The sequence below is a fragment of the Mirounga angustirostris genome, unplaced genomic scaffold (genome assembly GCF_029215605.1).
Source record: "Mirounga angustirostris isolate CCGP_5_RB_7025 unplaced genomic scaffold, mMirAng1.0.hap1 SCAF_2, whole genome shotgun sequence".
Lineage (NCBI taxonomy): Eukaryota > Metazoa > Chordata > Mammalia > Carnivora > Phocidae > Mirounga > Mirounga angustirostris.
Window position 1 is genome coordinate 84687605 of NW_026991710.1, and position 17745 is coordinate 84705349.

The 17745-nt window shown below is 34.1% G+C and overlaps 1 protein-coding gene across 26 annotated transcripts in view; it reads right to left on the reverse strand.

The window, feature by feature from the left end:
- SLC9B1 (solute carrier family 9 member B1) overlaps window positions 1-17745 on the reverse strand; it is a 131644-nt gene that overhangs the window by 98015 nt on the left and 15884 nt on the right. For 11 of the 26 annotated variants that reach the window (XR_010409487.1, XR_010409486.1, XM_064584894.1 and 8 more), the window contains 2 exons: window positions 12054-12123; window positions 10175-10313 (listed from right to left, as the gene is read on the reverse strand). Coding sequence is in view for 13 of the 26 variants with exons in the window: in XM_064584894.1 (XP_064440964.1) it covers window positions 10175-10313; window positions 12054-12123 (209 nt within the window). In the remaining 13 variants the exon portion in view is untranslated. Of the gene's footprint in view, window positions 1-10174; window positions 10314-12053; window positions 12124-16971; window positions 17083-17745 lie in introns of those variants that run through there. The other 15 variants (XM_064584896.1, XM_064584897.1, XM_064584902.1 and 12 more) reach the window with 5 other exon arrangements.

Consider the following 17745-nt stretch of genomic DNA (forward strand, 5'->3'; position numbering starts at 1 on the left):
TATAACTAAAAAATCAACAGGGAAATTGAAATAGTGCACCAACAATATTTGGTTAGCATAAAAGAAGCAGTAAAGAATGAACAGAAAAACAAAAGACATGACACTTATAGAAAACAAATAACAAAATGGTAGACATAAGTCCAACTATATCAGTAATTATGTGTAATGTGAATGGTCTAAATTCAAAAGGCAAAGATTATCTTACTGGATTTAAAAAAAAAAGCAAGATCCAACTATTTGGTGTCTACAAGGAACCATACTTTGGATGAAACAGGCTGAATGTAAAAAGATGAAAAAGATATATTATGCAAACAATAATCTTGAGTCAAAGAAGTAAACATAAGGGGACTTAGAACATATCTTAAAGTGAATAAAAATGAAAACACAGCATAACAATATTAATAGGATGTGATGGGCACAGATGGAAATGTATAGCTTTAAAAATATTAGAAAGAGGGGTGCGTGGGTGGCTCAGACGTTAAGCATCTGCTTTCAGCTCAGGTCATGATCCCAGGGTCCTGGGATCCAGCCCCACATTGGGCTCCCTGCTCGGCAGGAAGCCTGCTTCTACCTCTCTCACTCCCCCTGCTTGTGTTCCCTCTCTCGCTGTGTTTCTCTGTCAAATAAATAAAGTCTTTAAAAAAATATATTAGAAAGAATTACCTAAAATTGACAATAAAAACTTCCACCTTAACAACTTACAAAAAGAGAAGTAAATCAAACCAAAAGTAAGTAGAATGTATGAAATAAAAAAGATTGAAGTGGAAAATAATTAAATAGAAAACAAAAACATTAGAGAAAACCAATGAAATAAAAATTAATTATTTGAGATCAATAAAATAGATGTCCCTAGCTAGACTGACAAAGGAAAAAGAAGGTACAAATGATCAAAATCAGGAATTAAAGAGGAAACATCACTTTGGACCTTAGATAAATTAAAATAATGCAAAGGAAATATTGTAAACAACTTCAAGCTAAAAAATTAGACAACTAGATAAAATAGACAAATTCTTCAAGATACAAATTACCAAAATTGATTCAAGAAGAAAGGAAAATAGAAATACCATATGATCCAACAATTCTGCTTCTGAGTTTTTATCCAAAGAAAATAAAAACAATAAGTCAAAAATATATATGCACCCTCCTCATGTTCACTGCAGCATTATTTACAATAGCCAAGATAGGGAAACAATGTAAGTATCCATTTAAGGGTGAACAGATAAATTGTGGTATATATATATATATATACCATGGAACATTTTTCAGTCATAAAAAAAGAAAAATCTTGGGGTGCCTAGCTGGCTCAGTTGGTGGAGCATGCAACTCCTGATCTCTTGGCATAAGTTCGAGCCCCATGTTGGGTGTAGAGATTACTTAAAAATAAAATCTTAAAAAAAAAAAAGAAAGAAAAGAAAGGAAAAGAAAAAACTCTTGCCATCTGAGACAACATGGATGGACCTTGAAGGTATTATGCTACGTGAAATAAGTCAGACAAAGTAGGACAAATATTGCATGCTCACCTATACATGAAATCTAAAAATCAAGCTTATAGATACAGAGAACAAACTGGTGATTGCCAGAGGCAGGGATGGGAGGTTGGCAAGATGGGTGAAGGGGGTCAGAAGTTACAAACTTCCAGTTAGAAGATAAATACGTTATTGGGATGTAATGTACAGCATGGTGAGTATAGTTAATGATACTGTATTATATATTTGAAAGTTGCTAAGAGAGTAGATCTTAAAATTTATCATTTCAAGAAAAAAAAGGTTTCTATGTATGATGATGGAAGTTTACTAGACTTATTGTGGTGATCATTCTGTAATATATACAAATATAGAATCATTATATTGTGCACTAAAACTAATATAAGGTTATATATCAACTATACCTCAATTAAAAAAAAAAAAGCCGAATTGAGACACTTTCAGACAAAAGCTGAAAGAACGCTAGAAGACCTATACTACAAAAAACACTACAAGAAGTTTTTTAGACTGAAGGGAAAGAATTCCACATGAAAATTCAGATTGCCAGAAATAAATGGAGAGAACCAGAGAATGTAAATATGTGGACAAATATGAGACTTTTTTTAACTTAAAAAAAAAAAAAAGACTTTTGGCTTTTTAAAAGCAAATGTAGAAGAATATATACATATAAATGTAGAAGTAAAAAGAATGTAGAAGTGAAAATATATATAAATCTAGCACAGAGGGCAGAGGAGGGATAAATAAAGTCATATTGCTGTAAGGCTCTTCTATATTGATGTGAATGATGACCACAGGATATGTAGGTTTATAGTACGTCTTGTAGTTGGGTAGTGTTAGTTCTCTAGCTTTTAATTTTTCTCCTTTGATACTATGTTGGCTCTTCTGTCTTTTGCCTCTCTATATAAACCTCAGAATGAGTTTGTGGGCACCCACAAAGTAACTTGTTGGGATTTTGATTGGGGTTGTGTTGAATCTATGGATCAAGTTGGAAAGAACTGACATCTTGACAATATTGAGTCTTCCATGAACAAGGAAAATCTGTGCATTGATTTAGTTCTTTTTTGATTTCTTTCACTAGAGTTTTGCAGTTTTCCTTGTGTAGATCTCGTACATATTTTGGTAGATATATACCTAGGTATTTTATTTTTAGGGATACTAATGTAAATAGTGATGTATTTTTAATTTCAAATTCCATTTGTTCACTGTTGGTACATATGAAAATAACTGACTTTTGTATATTAACCTTTTATCCTGCAATCTTGTTATACTGGCTTATTCGTTGTCCCTGGAGTTTTCTTGTAGTTTTTTAAATTTTCTACACAATCATGTCATTTATGAGCAAGGGCAGTTTTATTTCTTCCTTCCCAATCTGTATACTTTGTTTTTGCTTTTCTTATTGTATTAGCCAGGACTTCTAGTACAATATTGAAAAGAAGTAGTGAGAGAGGGCATCCTTGTCTTATTCCTGATCTTAGTGGGAAAGTTCTAGTTTCTCACCATTTAGTATGATGGTGGCTGTAGATTTTTAGTTTATTTTTTTTTTATCAAGTTGAGGAAGTTTCCCTCTATCTGTAAATTAGGATGGATGTTGGATTTTGTCAAATGTTTTTCCCGCACCTATTATTATGATACGATTTTTCTTCTTTAGCCTGTTCATGTTATGGATTACAATCATTCATTTTCAAATATGAACCAACCTTGCATACCTAGAATAAATCTCATATGGTTGTATGATGTATAATTCTTCTTACATTGTTGATTCATTAATATTTTGTTGAGGATTTCTGCTTCTGTGTTTATCAGGGATATTAGTCTGTAGTTTTCTTTTTTGTAATGTATTTGATTTGGGTATAAGGCTAATGCTGACCTCATAGAATGATTTGGGAACTATCCCTCTGCTTCTATCTTTAGGAAGAGATTGTAGAGAATTGGTATAATTTCTTTCTTAAATGTTTGGTAAGATTCACCAGTGAAGCCATTTAGGTCTGGTGCTTTTTGTTTTGGGAGGTTATTAATTATTGATTCAATTTATTTAATAGATATATTCCTATTCAGATTGTCTATTTCTTCTTATGTATATTTTGACAGATTGTGTTTTTCAAGGAATTGGTCCATTTCTTCTCGATTATCAAATTTGTGGGCTAAGGGATGTTCACAGTATTCCTTTATTATCTTTTTAAGGTCCATGGGATCTGCAGTGATGTCCCCTCTTTAATTTCTGATATTAGTGGATTATGTCTTCTTTATGTTTTTCTTAGCCTCGCTAGAGGCTTATAGAGGGTATCAATCTTACAAAAGAACCAGCTTTGGTTTCATTGATTTTTTGCTATTGTTTTAAATTTCAATGATAGCTGCTCTAATTTTTGCTATTTCTTTTCTTCTGTTTACTTTGGGTTTAATCTGCTCCTTTTTCCGGTTTCCTAATATGGAAGCTTAGAAGGTTGATTTTAGATCTTTGTTCTTTTCTAAAATGTGCGTTCAATGCTATAAATATTTCTCTAAGCACTGCTTTCACTGCATCCCACAAATACTCATAAGTTGTATTTTCATTTTCATTTAGTTCCAAATATTTTAAAAGATCACTTGAGGTTCCCATGTATTATTTAGAAATGTATTGTTTAATCTCCAAGTATTTTAGGATTTTCCAGCTGCCTTTCTTTTGAATTTTAGTTTAAATCCTTTATGGTCTGAGGGCATACACTATATGATTTTTATTCTTTAGATTTATTAAGGTGTTTTGTATGTGTATGACAGAATTGGTGTATCTTAGTGAATGTTCCATGTGAGCTTGAGAATAATGCATATTATGCTATTCTTAGATGAAGTAGTCTATAAATGTTCATTATATCCTATTGATTGATGGTGTTGTTGAGTTCAACTATGTCCTTACTGATTTTCTGCCTGCTGGATCTGTACTTTTCTGAGAGACTGTTGAAGTCTCTAACTATAAGTGTGGATTCACATATTTCTTCTTGCCATTCTTTCATTTTTTCTTCATGTAAATTGACACATGGGAACATGTCTGTTGTCAGACACATATACACATTAAGGATTATCATGTCTTCTTGGGAACTGACTCCTTTATCATTATGTAATACCCTTCTTTATCCCTGATAATATTCCTTACTCTGAAGTCTGCTGTCTGAACTTAATATTTCATCTTTCTTTTACTTAGTGTTTATATGGTATATCTTTGTTCATCCCTTCAATTTTATGTGCCTTTATATTTAAAGTGGTTTCTTACAGACAACATATAGCTAGCTCTAGGGTTTTAAAAAAATATTTATTTATTTATTTTTAGAATTTAAAAGAATTATTATATTCAATTAGCCAGTATATAGTACATCATTAGTTTTTGACGTAGTGCTCAACGATTCATTAGTTGCGTATAACACCCAGTGCTCATCACAATATGTGCTCTCCTTAATACCCATCACCCGGTTACCCCATCCCCCAATTCCCCCCTTCTGTAACCCTCAGTTTGGTTCCTGGAGTCTAGAGTCTCTCATGGTTTGTCTAGGTTTTTTGATACACTCTGACAATCTGTCCTTTACTGGTGTGTTTAGACCACTGACCTCTAACTATCAATATAGTTAGATTAATATCCACTATGTTTGTTACTGTTCGCTATTTATTGCCCCTATTTTTTGTTTCTATTTTTTGTCTCCCATTCTTTCTTACCTTTTGTGCCAATTAACTGATCATTTTATATACTTCCATTTTCTCTCCTTTCTTAGCATATCAGTTATATTTATTTTTTCATTTTCTTTTTAGAGGTTGCCTAGAGTTTGTAAAATACATTTTCAACTAATCCAAGTCCGTTTTCAAATAACACTACCACTTCATGGGTAGTGCAAGTACCTTATAAAAACAAAGTATTCCTAATTCCTTCTTCCTGTTTCTTGTATCATTGCTTTCATTCATTTCACTTATGTATTAGCTATAATCAGTGAATATATTTTTGCTATTATTGTGAACTGTTATCTGTTCAATCATTTAAGAATATTAAAAACATGTTTTTGTTTTACCATCACTTATTCTTTCTCTGATGCTCTTCCTTCTTTATGTAAATCTGAGTTTCTGACCTATATAATTTTTTCTCTCTGAAGAATTTCTTTTAACATTTTGCAAGGCAGATTTACTGGTTTGATTTTTGTTGGTCTGAGAAACTCTTTATTTCTCCTTCACTTTTCTTTTTTAATTTGGGGGTGAGGAACAGAGGAAGAGAGAGAGAGAGAGAGAGAATCTTAAGCAGGCTCCATGCCCAGGCTAAGTCTCACAACCCTGAGATCATGACCTCAGTTCAAAAATCAGACACTTAACAGACTGAGCCACCCAGGAATCCCTCTCCTAAACTTTTGAATGATGATTTTGTAGCGTACAGAATTTTAGGCTGGTGTGTTGTTTTGGTCTCAACACTTTAAATACTTCATTTCACTTTCTTTTTGCTTGCATTGTTTCTGCAGGTAAGTCAGATATATTTTTTATCTTTGCTACCCTATCAGTAAAGTGTTATTTCCTCCTCTGGCTTCTTTCAAGATTTTAAAAAATCTTTGATTTCCTGTAGGTTGAATATGATATACCCAGGTGTAGTATTTTTGTTTGTTTGTTTTTTGGTATTTATCCTGCTTGGAATTCTCTAAGCTTCCTGGATCTGTGGTTTTCTATCTGACATTAATTTGGGGGAAATTCTTAGCCATTATTGTTTCAAATATTTCTTCTGCTGCCTTTTCTCTTCTTTTCTGCTATTCCCATTACTTTTATTTTAAGATTTTATTTATTTATTTGACACAGAGAGAGATAGTGAGAGCAGGAACACAAGCAGGGGGAGTGGGAGAGGGAGAAGCAGGCTTCCTGCTGAGAAGGGAACCGATGTGGGCCTTGATCCCAGGACCCTGGGATCATGACCTGAGCTGAAGGCAGACGCTTAATGACTGAGCCACCCGGGCGCCCCATTCCCAATACGTTTTGTAGTTGTCCCACAGTTCTTGTATATTCTGTTCCTTTTTTCCAATCTTTTCTTCCTCCTTACTTTTCAGCATTGGAAGTTCCTATTGACAGATCCACAAGCTCAGAGATTCTTTCATCAGCTGTGTACAGTCTATTAATGAATCCATCAAAGACATTCATTTCTATTAGTGTTTTTAAATTTCTTTAGCATTTCTTTTTGGTTCTTTCTTAGAACTTCCAGCTCTCTGCTTATATTACCTTTCCATTCTTACATGTTTACTTTTCCATTGGAGCCCTAAGTATATTAGTCATAGTTGTTTTAAATTCACAGTCTGATAATTCCAACATCCCTGCAATATCTGGGTCTAGTGATTCTTTGTCTCTTCAAACTGTGTGTGTGCGGTTTTTTTGTTTGTTTGTTTTGTTTTGCTTTTTAATACATCTTATATATTTTTGCTTAAAAGTGAATATATCGTCCTGGGTAAAAAGACCTTTGGTAATATAGTGGTAAGTTGTGGGGGAAGGGGAAGACTTCTATAGAGTTCTGAACCAGTCTTTAGTGAGCCTGTGATCCTGGGCTGTGAACCTCACAAGTGCCTCTCAGTTTTGTTTTGTTTTTTTTTCCTACCCCATTAGGTTTTATAAGGTGGTTAGTGGAGGTTATATAGAGGGGGCAACTGTTGGTTATTTCTCCTTTCCCACGTCAGTTTGGTTCTGATAAAATCCCTGTAGGTTAGGTTCTGATAAAACAGTTTCTCTTGAGGGAAGGTATTCTTAAGAAGAGTAGAAATCTCTGGTATACTGCATATGATTACTTTCCCCCTCCCCCTGCCAGATGGCTCCTGGAGGTAAAACTCAGAAAAGTGTGTTTCCCACACCATGACTGATCTACCCCCACCTCAGACTTGTCCACACTGAGTCTCTAGCCAATTTGTCAATTACAATTTAGGTTTACCTACCCCTAGTACTGGTTCCTGCAGAGGTTTCTGCTCCGATAAGTTATGATTCTCTGTATCCACATGCTGTCTCCAATTTTGGGGGCAGGTATTTGCCCTCTAACCTTACTTCATTTGGTGGAACTAAGAAGAGTTGTTAATTTTTCAGTTTGTTTAGCTTTTTATATGTTAAGGTAGAGGAATGATGCTGGACCAGAAATTGGAAGTGTCTGGGATATTATTTTTGAGCTCTAAACTTTCAAGTAACATCAAGTGTTACTTCATAACACTGATGATAAGATTTTAATGGAGAAATTCTGGCCCTAAGATTATGTGAAAATCATAGTTGGATGTATAATAAAGCTTTCTGTTTTTTTATTTAAAGGAAAAACAACTTTATGAAAATAGTTATAAAGTACCTTTTATTGAAAATAAAGTATCTTTATTGAAAGGAAACTCAAAAGAAACAAAAAAGGAATAATAGCCTAAAATCCAAACCTATTCCCCTAGAATATCTATTTCTTTGGAACTAGGCAAGATACCACCTGAGTAAAAAACATAAATAGTGTGATTAAAAGTGATGAGACTGATTTCTACATGTGGTTGAGAGTTTAGATTTCTTACTAAATTAACTTATATGCACTATGGGATTGGTGAATTAAATATGATTTATAGAGAAACTGCAGCTCTATCTCCATTATCTAGAACATATGCTATTATCTAGAGAATATGTTTTAAGAGTTTCTTTAGTGAATGTAGGGTGTATGGGTGTGTGTGTGAGAGAGGCAGAGATAAGACCCAGACAGACAGATGGAGATGGAGACAGAAAGACAGAGACAGAAAAAGAGAATACAAGGATATACACACCCCAAGATAGAAACATGGAAGATCCTTTTCCTATAAATTTCTCTAAATTTGAAAAATCAAAAATGAAAGAAAACAAAGGGGAAAACAAGTTAGAGAACCAAGTATGTTTATAGTTTCAATACTGGTGTTATAAAACTCCTAGTTTCTGAGCAAACTGCAGTTCTCAATCTCAGTGGATAATCTTTTGTGACCAATACATTTTCCTCTCTTCACAGGCCCTGACCCCACTCCTAACAATTGCTGTATAGACAATGCTCACTATATAGAATGTGGGAATTGTGCATGTAAGATCTATGTGCAGACATTATATTTACAAAGGAGTCTGATCACTTTACACTGTCAGATGTTCAAGTTCAGCTTTAGAACCTTAAAAATATTGATGTTAATTAAAAAGTAACTTTTACTAAAGGGAAAATCAATTAAAAAAATTTGGTTTCAAAAGTTTAAAGTTAGCAAGCAGCAAATAGAGTAAAATTTTAGGGTTGCCTGAGGGCTCAGTCGGTCACAAGTGTCCGACTCTTGGTTTCTGCTCAGGTCGTGATCTCAGGGTCATGAGATCAAGTCCTGCGTCAGGCTTTGCACTCAGTGCAGAGTCAGCTTGAGATTTTCTCTCTCCCTTCCCCTCCCCCAGCTTGCACATGTGCACTCTCACTCTCCCTCTTGATAAACAAAAATCTTTAAAAAAAAAGAAAAGAAAATTTTAAAACTTCAGTTACTTATCCTTCATCATATTTTAAACTAAATTTTGTTCTGCATAGGCTCTATATTTCTGGAGGCCCAAATCTCTCTAAGTTAAATCATATAGAATATCTAGAAAAAAATCAAGAAAATCTTTTAATAATATTAGGTGACAACTTATAAATATATGATAATGACATGCTTTAACATTTTAATGGTAAAGCAAATTTTATACAATTCTTTACAAGGCAGCAGCTTTTTAAAAATTTGGGTCTTAATTTTATTAAGAACCTTAATATTGCCAGGAGTATAATGTTCTTTTCAGCTGACTTAAAACTAAGTATCAGGGGTGCCTGGGTGGCTCAGTCGGTTAAGTGTCCAACTGGTGATTTTGGCTCAGGTCATGATCTCATGGGTTGTGAGACTGAGCCCCACATTGGGCTCTGGGTTCCGTGGAAAGTCTGCTTGAGATTCTCTCCCTCTGCTCCTTCCCCCACTCGCACTCACACTCTCTCTAAAAATAAATCTTAAAAAAACTAAATATCAAAAGTGGCTTTAAGTAAAAATCTTTAATCAATGCCCGTTCTTTCTCTTTCTTTCCCTTTCCTTCCTTCCTTCTCTCTTCCTTCCTTCCTTCCTTCCTTCCTTCCTTCCTTCCTTCCTTCCTTCCTTCCTTCCTTCCTTTCTTTCTTTCTTGTAGAATCCACACCCAATGTGGGGCTTGAACTCACAACCCTGAGATCAAGAGTCGGATACTCTACTGACTGAGTCAGCCAGGCGCCTCTTAATCAATGCTGTTTCTAATCCTCAAGATTTAATATAAGAAGTCATGAAAAACATTAAAATATGTATCTGTTAAGCAAATATTATTAGTTTTTGACAGAGTTAAGGAAATATTTCCTCTTTGTCCACATATTGCTTGTAATAAGAGCTGAAGTATATAGCTGGAGTATACATCAAATATATAGACTTGGCAGTAGCCTTGTTGGTTTGTGTTCTAATATTTATCAAATATAGGGGCAGCTGGGTGGCTTAGTCGGTTAAGTGTCTGCCTTAGGCTCAATCATGATCCCAGGGTCCTGGGATCGAGCCCTGCATCGGGCTCCTTGCTTACCAGGGAGACTGCTTCTCCCTCTCCCTCTGGGGCTCCCCCTGCTTGTGCTCTCTCTCTGTCAAATAAATGAATAAAATCTGTAAAAATATATATTTATCAAATATATCTCTCATTTTCTCTCCACTTACATTTCTTATTTCACATACCATTTGTAATAAGTTTATTCAATTTTCCTTGTGGGGGACAAGAGTACGTCTTTTCCATCTGTGGTTTTGTTTCCTCTGTTTGTGACAAGACAGTTTCCTTAGTTTCTTCATGTTCACTAATACTACTATCTTTGAGGATCTGAAGTAAAGCAAGGAAATCTTTTAAGAAATATACTTTTCATACAATTTTATGAATGTAAAAAACCACCAAATCTCATAATTAAATTCAGATTATTACTGTCACCATGGAGAATTACACATATAAAAGAATATTCATGCACTATATCATTAGGTATTTGAGGACGTCACAGGAATGCATTTTGTAGAGCACCTTGATTTAGCTTTTATAGACTTGAGTCCCTGCTATTTTCATTTGTGATTTATGCAAACTGAATAAGTGAGCCCATAGTGTAGGCAGAATAATTAAAAGTGTTCCTCTTCAGTCTTACTCCCAAAGATTATTCAATAAAACTTTTGTAGAATGAAAATACAACTAAGTTGGAAAGGAGGTGAAATATAATTTTACTTGGACTCATTTCATTTGAAAAATTATATAACTGGAAAAATGAGAAAAACAGATCAAGCTTTCGGAAATTTAAGGTTCATGCTCCCACTATTAATTATAGATAACACCCTTAGGTAGTTCAGGGGTTAGCTGCATCTTCCAGGCTTTTAATGGTGGTTAGTCTAATTATAAAACTGATTTAGAAAAAAAAAAGGCATCTTAGTTGGTGAGAATATTGAGAGGTTTCTCCCAAGGTAAACAAAACAAGACAAAAAATAAAAGAACAAAACAGAGTAGGGTTAACCTTGAAATAGAAATCTTCAAATTTGTCTTATTGCCATCATGGTGTGTGTGTGTGTGTGTGTGTGTGTTTGTGTTTGCATGCACATGTATGCATGTGTACACACAGGCCAACACTTTGAGTATATTGATAATACTTTGAGTGCAGTGGAGAGAGAACATTGCATTGTCACAAGAAATGGTAACAAGGGATAGAGGAAGGGACAGATTAAGGAAGTGAAGAGGAAATATTTAATGACTAGGGAGGCAAAGGCACCACAGCAGCTGATGTAAATGAATTATGTAGTTCTTTTAATATCAAAGTTCTTTAAATCTGATCATGATTAATTTGTTGGAGTTCTGGTATAGAGACTTTTGTGGGAAGTCTGTCACTATACAAAAGGGCCAAGGTAAAGACACAAAGATGAATTTTGATTAGTGTGGGTAAAAGGTCATATGAGGTAAGACCATATTATTTTAAGTTTTATTATTTCAGAATTTATAATAAATTGACATAGACTAGGATGAAGTCTTTACAGACAAATAACTTGAATCAATGGTGAATATTTTAAATATTTAAAAGAAGAACTTTTGGGCCCTTAAGAACTATAGAAACCTCTATTTTAAAAAGTAAACATTTTTTAAAAAAGTAAACAATTTATAATTCTAATTATGAGCAATTATTACACAGTAAAACTAGATCAACAGAAGGTCTATGACTTACTCTGTACACTTGGAAAAATAAAAACTTGGTTCTTTTCAAACATAGAGCACAACATTTTAATTAATTTGTCTTTACCTCTTGTAGTCTAAATTACTGAGCTTTTCCTAGATATGGCAAGAAATAATAAGCTGTATTTCCATTATTCCTGAAATCTGCTCTCTTTACTCCAAAATAATCATTAGTCGCCCCTTTCCATCTTTTCATTCCTTTTGCTCATTTCTTAGTACTTATTTAAATGTTATTTTTAAATGACCACTTCTCATTTTTTAACCAGACATATAATAGAAACCTAATAAGTAAACTTGACAAATAAATTTTAAGCTCAGATTGATTTCTATGTCATATATTACAAAATAGTTTTCGGTTTTTACCTGAGGAGTTGTAGATGATGAGGTGTTTTTATCCTCCAGATGTTCATTTTGTGATTCTGTGGTGTACATGCTAATATTTAAAAGAAAAATAATTTGAATAAAATAGTACTATAAATCCATCTGAAACAAACATGGTTAAGTGGGATTAATTTTTTAATGATTTTTTATCAGAAAGTTGTATCACAGTCAAGTCAGATATCTTTATAGTTAAGACAGCTCCAAATATTCATTGTAAAGTTAAGAAGCAAAATCATGTGCATACGTTTTAAAAACCATTATCACACAGAAATTTAATACTTCAGTAGTTCATAATGGTGGGTCATATCTTAAAAGCATGTATCAGAAAACTCAGTTCTTTATTTTATGCACTGAAATAATTTCCACCATTGATTTACTCTATCTTCAGTCACATTCCTGTCAGAAGAGAGTCCAAATTTTTTTAAATTAAATATGATCAACTACATTAATACCTACATCTGTAAGTTACTGATACATACTGTCTTTATATGTGGTCCATTGGAAAGATCCATGGGTCTAACATTTAAACAAAATAAAATAAATTTTATTTTGACTAACAATGAACTAGAAAAAAGAATGAAATAGGACCACATCCAGAGAAGAATTAGGTCTGGAAACTTATTTTAAAATATCTATTTTTCCTACTTTCTCTATGATTTTTGCTGTCTTTGAGTGTAGGAAGAGTATCTGCCATAAAAATATTTTTCAATTCTTGAGTTACTGTTGAGGACAAAATTAAAAACTTTAAGTCTGAATTTTTAGGTACTTGATAAGACCAAACCCCACAGTATTTCAAGTATCCGTACTTTTTTTAAAAAGGCAAGCAATTTTAATAATTAAAAATTTTAATGAAAAGAATCATTAACATTTGAGTAGCTACCACATATGCTAGGTGCTTTACATATATTGCCTCATTTTAATGAAGTAAAATATTAGTGTGTAAAATCCTATAAGGGATCATAACTAACTTATGACTTAAAACAGAAAATAACATTTATTTTTAAAATCTTATGAAAAAATATATCTCTAAGTCCCTTTAAAGTAAAATTCCATTTTAATTAAAGGGAATATAAAAACTATTTGGTCATTAGAATGACAACCTGTCATTAACTGTTAGACTAGAAGTTAAAAGTGAGTAAGCTCTATGAACAAGGAGGGTGAGTGAAATCACCTAAGCTGTGTCAAGTTCTGAAAGGTTAGGCTGAGGGGCTAGAACCATTAAAAAATTTGAGCTGGAGTGCACAAGAGTTGTGAGGTCAGGACACAAAGTTCATCCACGCAATAATGACTGAATGTTCTTCTGGGTGAATGTCTATTCTTCTGGGCTCTGAAGATAAGCAGCAAAACAAAATAAAACAAATGTAGGTTTATGCTCTCATGGAGCTTATATTCTTGTTGGAAGAGAAAGACAATAAACAGTATTTTCAGATTGTGATTAAGTACTGGAGAAAATAAACCTGGAAGATGTTACAGTGATCAAGGTGACATTTGAGCTGTGACCTAACTAAGGAGAAACTGTGAGTCATAACTAGGCAGATAGACAGGAGCAGGCAAACATAACACCAAGAAACCAGGCAGCATATTTTAAAATCTACAGCTATGTTGGGGCACCTGGGTGACTCAGTCGGTTGAACCTCCAACTCTTGGTTTTGGCTCAGGTTGTGATCTCAGAGTTGTGAAATTAAACCCTGAGGGGCGCCTGGGTGGCTCAGTTGGTTAGGCGACTGCCTTCAGCTCAGGTCATGATCCTGGAGTCACAGGATCGAGTCCCGCATCGGGCTCCGGGCTCGGCAGGGAGTCTGCTTCTCCCTCTGACCCTCCTCCCTCTCATGCTCTCTGTCTCTCATTCTCTCTCAAATAAATAAATAAAATCTTAAAAAAAAAAAAAATTAAACCCTGAGTGGGGCTCCATGCTCAGCACAGAGTCTGCTTAAGATGGTCTCTCCCTCTCCCTCTGCCCCTCCCCCTGCCCCCACTCTCTCTCTCTTTCTCTAAAAATCAACAAATAAATCTAAAAAAAAAAAAAAAAAATCTACAGCTAGGCCATGGTTAGGATAGCAGGACTTGGAATCCAGGCAAGCAGACCATGCAATAGAACTTCAAAACCTAGAGAAGGAGTCTGAACAATAAATGTACATGTTAACAGCTATAAGAGAAGTTTGAGGGCGCCTGGGTGGCTCAGTTGTTAAGCGTCTGCCTTCGGCTCAGGTCATGATCCCGGGGTCCTGGGATCGAGTCCCGCATCGGGCTCCCTGCTCAGCGGGAAGCCTGCTTCTCCCTCTCCCACTCCCCCTGCTTGTGTTCCTGCTCTCGCTGTCTCTCTCTCTGTCAAATAAATAAATAAAATCTTAAAAAAAAAAAAAAGAAGTTTGATATTGTGTCTAGTAATATTCATGTCTGGCAACTACTCAATACGCTCTTTACATATCTGCCAAGAGAGGAATTGGTAATTAGTATGCATAGTAACTAAAAGTAAGGACTTTGGAGCTGAGATAGAAATGTATTTCACTCTCCTCTTTATCTCTTAATAACTGTGAGAAGTGATTTATCTTTGTAGGCCTCAATTTCCTTATCTGTAATGATATAATATTGCTAAATTTATTGGTTATTGTGAAGATTAAATGATATAATAGCTGATACAATCTGGATTATGTGAAGCACTTAACATGAATCATTTCCACAACACTGTGAGTTATTTGTTATTCTCATTTTACAGATGTTGAAGCTGAGACCCATGAAGGGTAAGTGGTTTTCCCAAAGTCACACAGCTAGCAAGTGGCATAGCTGGAATTTGAACCAAATACTCTTTAACACCATTTAAATCCTTGTTAACCTTGGTATCATCTTTTTCCTTTTAGTTATTCTGGAGATGTTCCATTGTGGATTTAAGTTGCATTTTCATGGTGACTAACATTATTTTCACATATTTATAGGCTATTTGAATATTTTCTTTAGTAAAGTGTTCAGATCTCTTGCCCATTTAAAAAAATATATTGGCAGACTTTTACTGATTTTTTTTTTTAGTTCTTTATGTATTCCAGAATCAAATCTTTTATTAGATATATAAATAGCCAATATTGTCTCCTACTCTGTGGCTTGCCTTTTCACACTGATGATGTCTTTGAATGAACAGAAATTTTTATTTTAATTTAATTTGTCTTTTTTCTTTATAATTAGAGCTTTATTGTTTTATGTCTTTGCCAACCCTGAAATCATAAGGTATTCTCCTATATATTTTTCTAGAAGCATTAATGTTTTGCCTTTCACATTTAAGTCTATGATCCATCTGGAATTGATTTTTATGTATGGTTTGAGAAGAGATAAAAATTCATTTTTTCTCATATCAATACAAATTGACTCAGCATCATTTATTAAAAAGTTCATCCTTGGGGCACCTGGGTGGCTCAGTCGTTAAGCATCTGCCTTCGGCCCAGGTCATGATCCCGGGGTCCTGGGATCCAGCCCCGCATCGGGCTCCTTGCTTGGCAGGAAGCCTGCTTCTCCTTCTCCCACTCCCCCTGCTTGTGTTCCCTCTCTCGCTGTGTCTCTCTCTGTCAAATAAATAAATACAATCTTTAAAAAAAAAATCATCCTTTATCCATTGCATTCCAGTGTCACCTTTGTTGTAAATCAGGTGACCACATATATGTGAATTTATTTTTGGATTTTCTTCTGTTCCACTGGCCTATTTGTCTATCCTTATGCCAACACTACACTAATACTTATATAATAGGAATTGCTACCTAGTGTTTTAAGTTCTCCAGTTTTGTTCTCCTTCAGAGTAGGATAAAATTAAAAAAAAAAAAAAGGATTGACTCTTTATCTCTTTGTATTTCCACATAAATTTTAGAATAAGGTTGTCTATTCATACACACTCTCACTTTATCTGGTGGAATTTTGACTGAAATTGCATTGAATCTGTAGGTCAGTTTGGGGAGAACTGACATCTTAACAGTATTGAGTCTTTTAATCCTTGAACATTGTATGTATCTCTTCATGTACTTATATTTTCTTTAGTTTACCTTAGTAATGTTTATAGTTTTCAGTGTCGAGGTCTTACATATCTTTCATTAGCCTTATTTCTAGGTATTGATGTTTTTGGGGATGTACCAAACAGTATCACTTAAAAAAAATTATTACTTATTTTTTTGCTGGTATACAGAAATACAGGTAATTTTTATTTATTTACTTTATATCTAGGCCTTGATAAATTCACTTTATTCTAATGATTCTTTTGGATTTTCTAAGTACACAAGCACGCAGTCAGCAAATATGTTTTATTTCTTCCTTTCTAAATTTTATATATTTTATCTTTTTCTTTCTTTATTGCACTAGTTGTAACCTGTCTTTACAGTTGTTTTATATCCATGCTGACCTTGGTATTGTCTGTCCTCAGTATTTGTTTTAATATAGATCTGTTGGCAATAAATTCTTTCATTATTTATTTGCCTTAAATGTCTTTATTTCACCTCCACTTTTGAAAGGGATTCTTGTTGAATACAGAATTCCATATTAGATTTTCTTTAAGAATTTTAAAGATGTTCCACTGTATTCTGGTTCCCATAATTTCTATTGAGACTTTAACTGTCATTTTTACCATGGCTCCTTTGAAGATAATATGTCTTTGGCTGATATCAATCATAGTCATTAAAAAACTTTTTTCATTGTGGTAAAATATATGTAACAAAAAACTTACAATTTTAAAGTATACAGTTCACTGGCATCAAGTACATTCATATTATTAAGCAACCATCACTGCTATCATTTCCAGAACTTTATTATCCCAAACTGGAACTTTGTATCCAACTCCCTATTAAACAACTCCCCATTCTCTCTTCTCCTAACTCCCTGGCAACCACATTCTACTTTCCATCTTTATGAATTAAATTACCTTAAGTACCTCAGGTAAGTGGAATCTACAATATTTGTCCTTTTGCATCTGGTTTACTTCACTTAGTATGATGTCTTCAAACTTCATTCGTGTTGTCACATGCATCAGAATTTCCTTCCCCTTTAAGGATAAATTAACACCCCATTGTATGTATATACCACATTTTGTTTATCCGTTCATTCATTGATGGATATTTGTGTTGTTTCCATTTTTCGTCTATTGTGAATAATACTGCTAAGAACATGGATGTACAGGTATCTGTTCAAGTATCTACCTTCATTTATTTTGGGTATATACACAGAAGGAAAGCTGCTGGATCATATGGTAATTGTTTCATTTTTAGGGGAACTGCCATACTGTTTTCCACAGTGACTATGGCTATACCATCTTATATTCATACCAGCAATGCACAAGGGCTCCGATTTCTCTACATACTTGTCAGCACCTGTTACTTTGTTTTTCATAATAGCCAACCTAATGGGTATGAAATGGTATCTCATTGTGGTTTTCATTTCCATTTTCCTAATGATTATTGAGCATCTTTGAGCCCTTATTGGCAATTTGTGTATCTTCTTTAGAAAAATGTCTAGTTTAGTCCTTTGCCCAGTTTTTTTTCAGATTTTATTTATTTATTTCTTTATTTATTTATTTTTAAAGATTTTATTTATTTATTCATGAGAGACAGAGAGAGAGAGAGAGAGAGGCAGAGGGAGAAGCAGGCTCCCAAGGAGCAGGAAGCCCGATGTGGGACTCGATCCCAGGACCCTGAGATCATGACCTGAG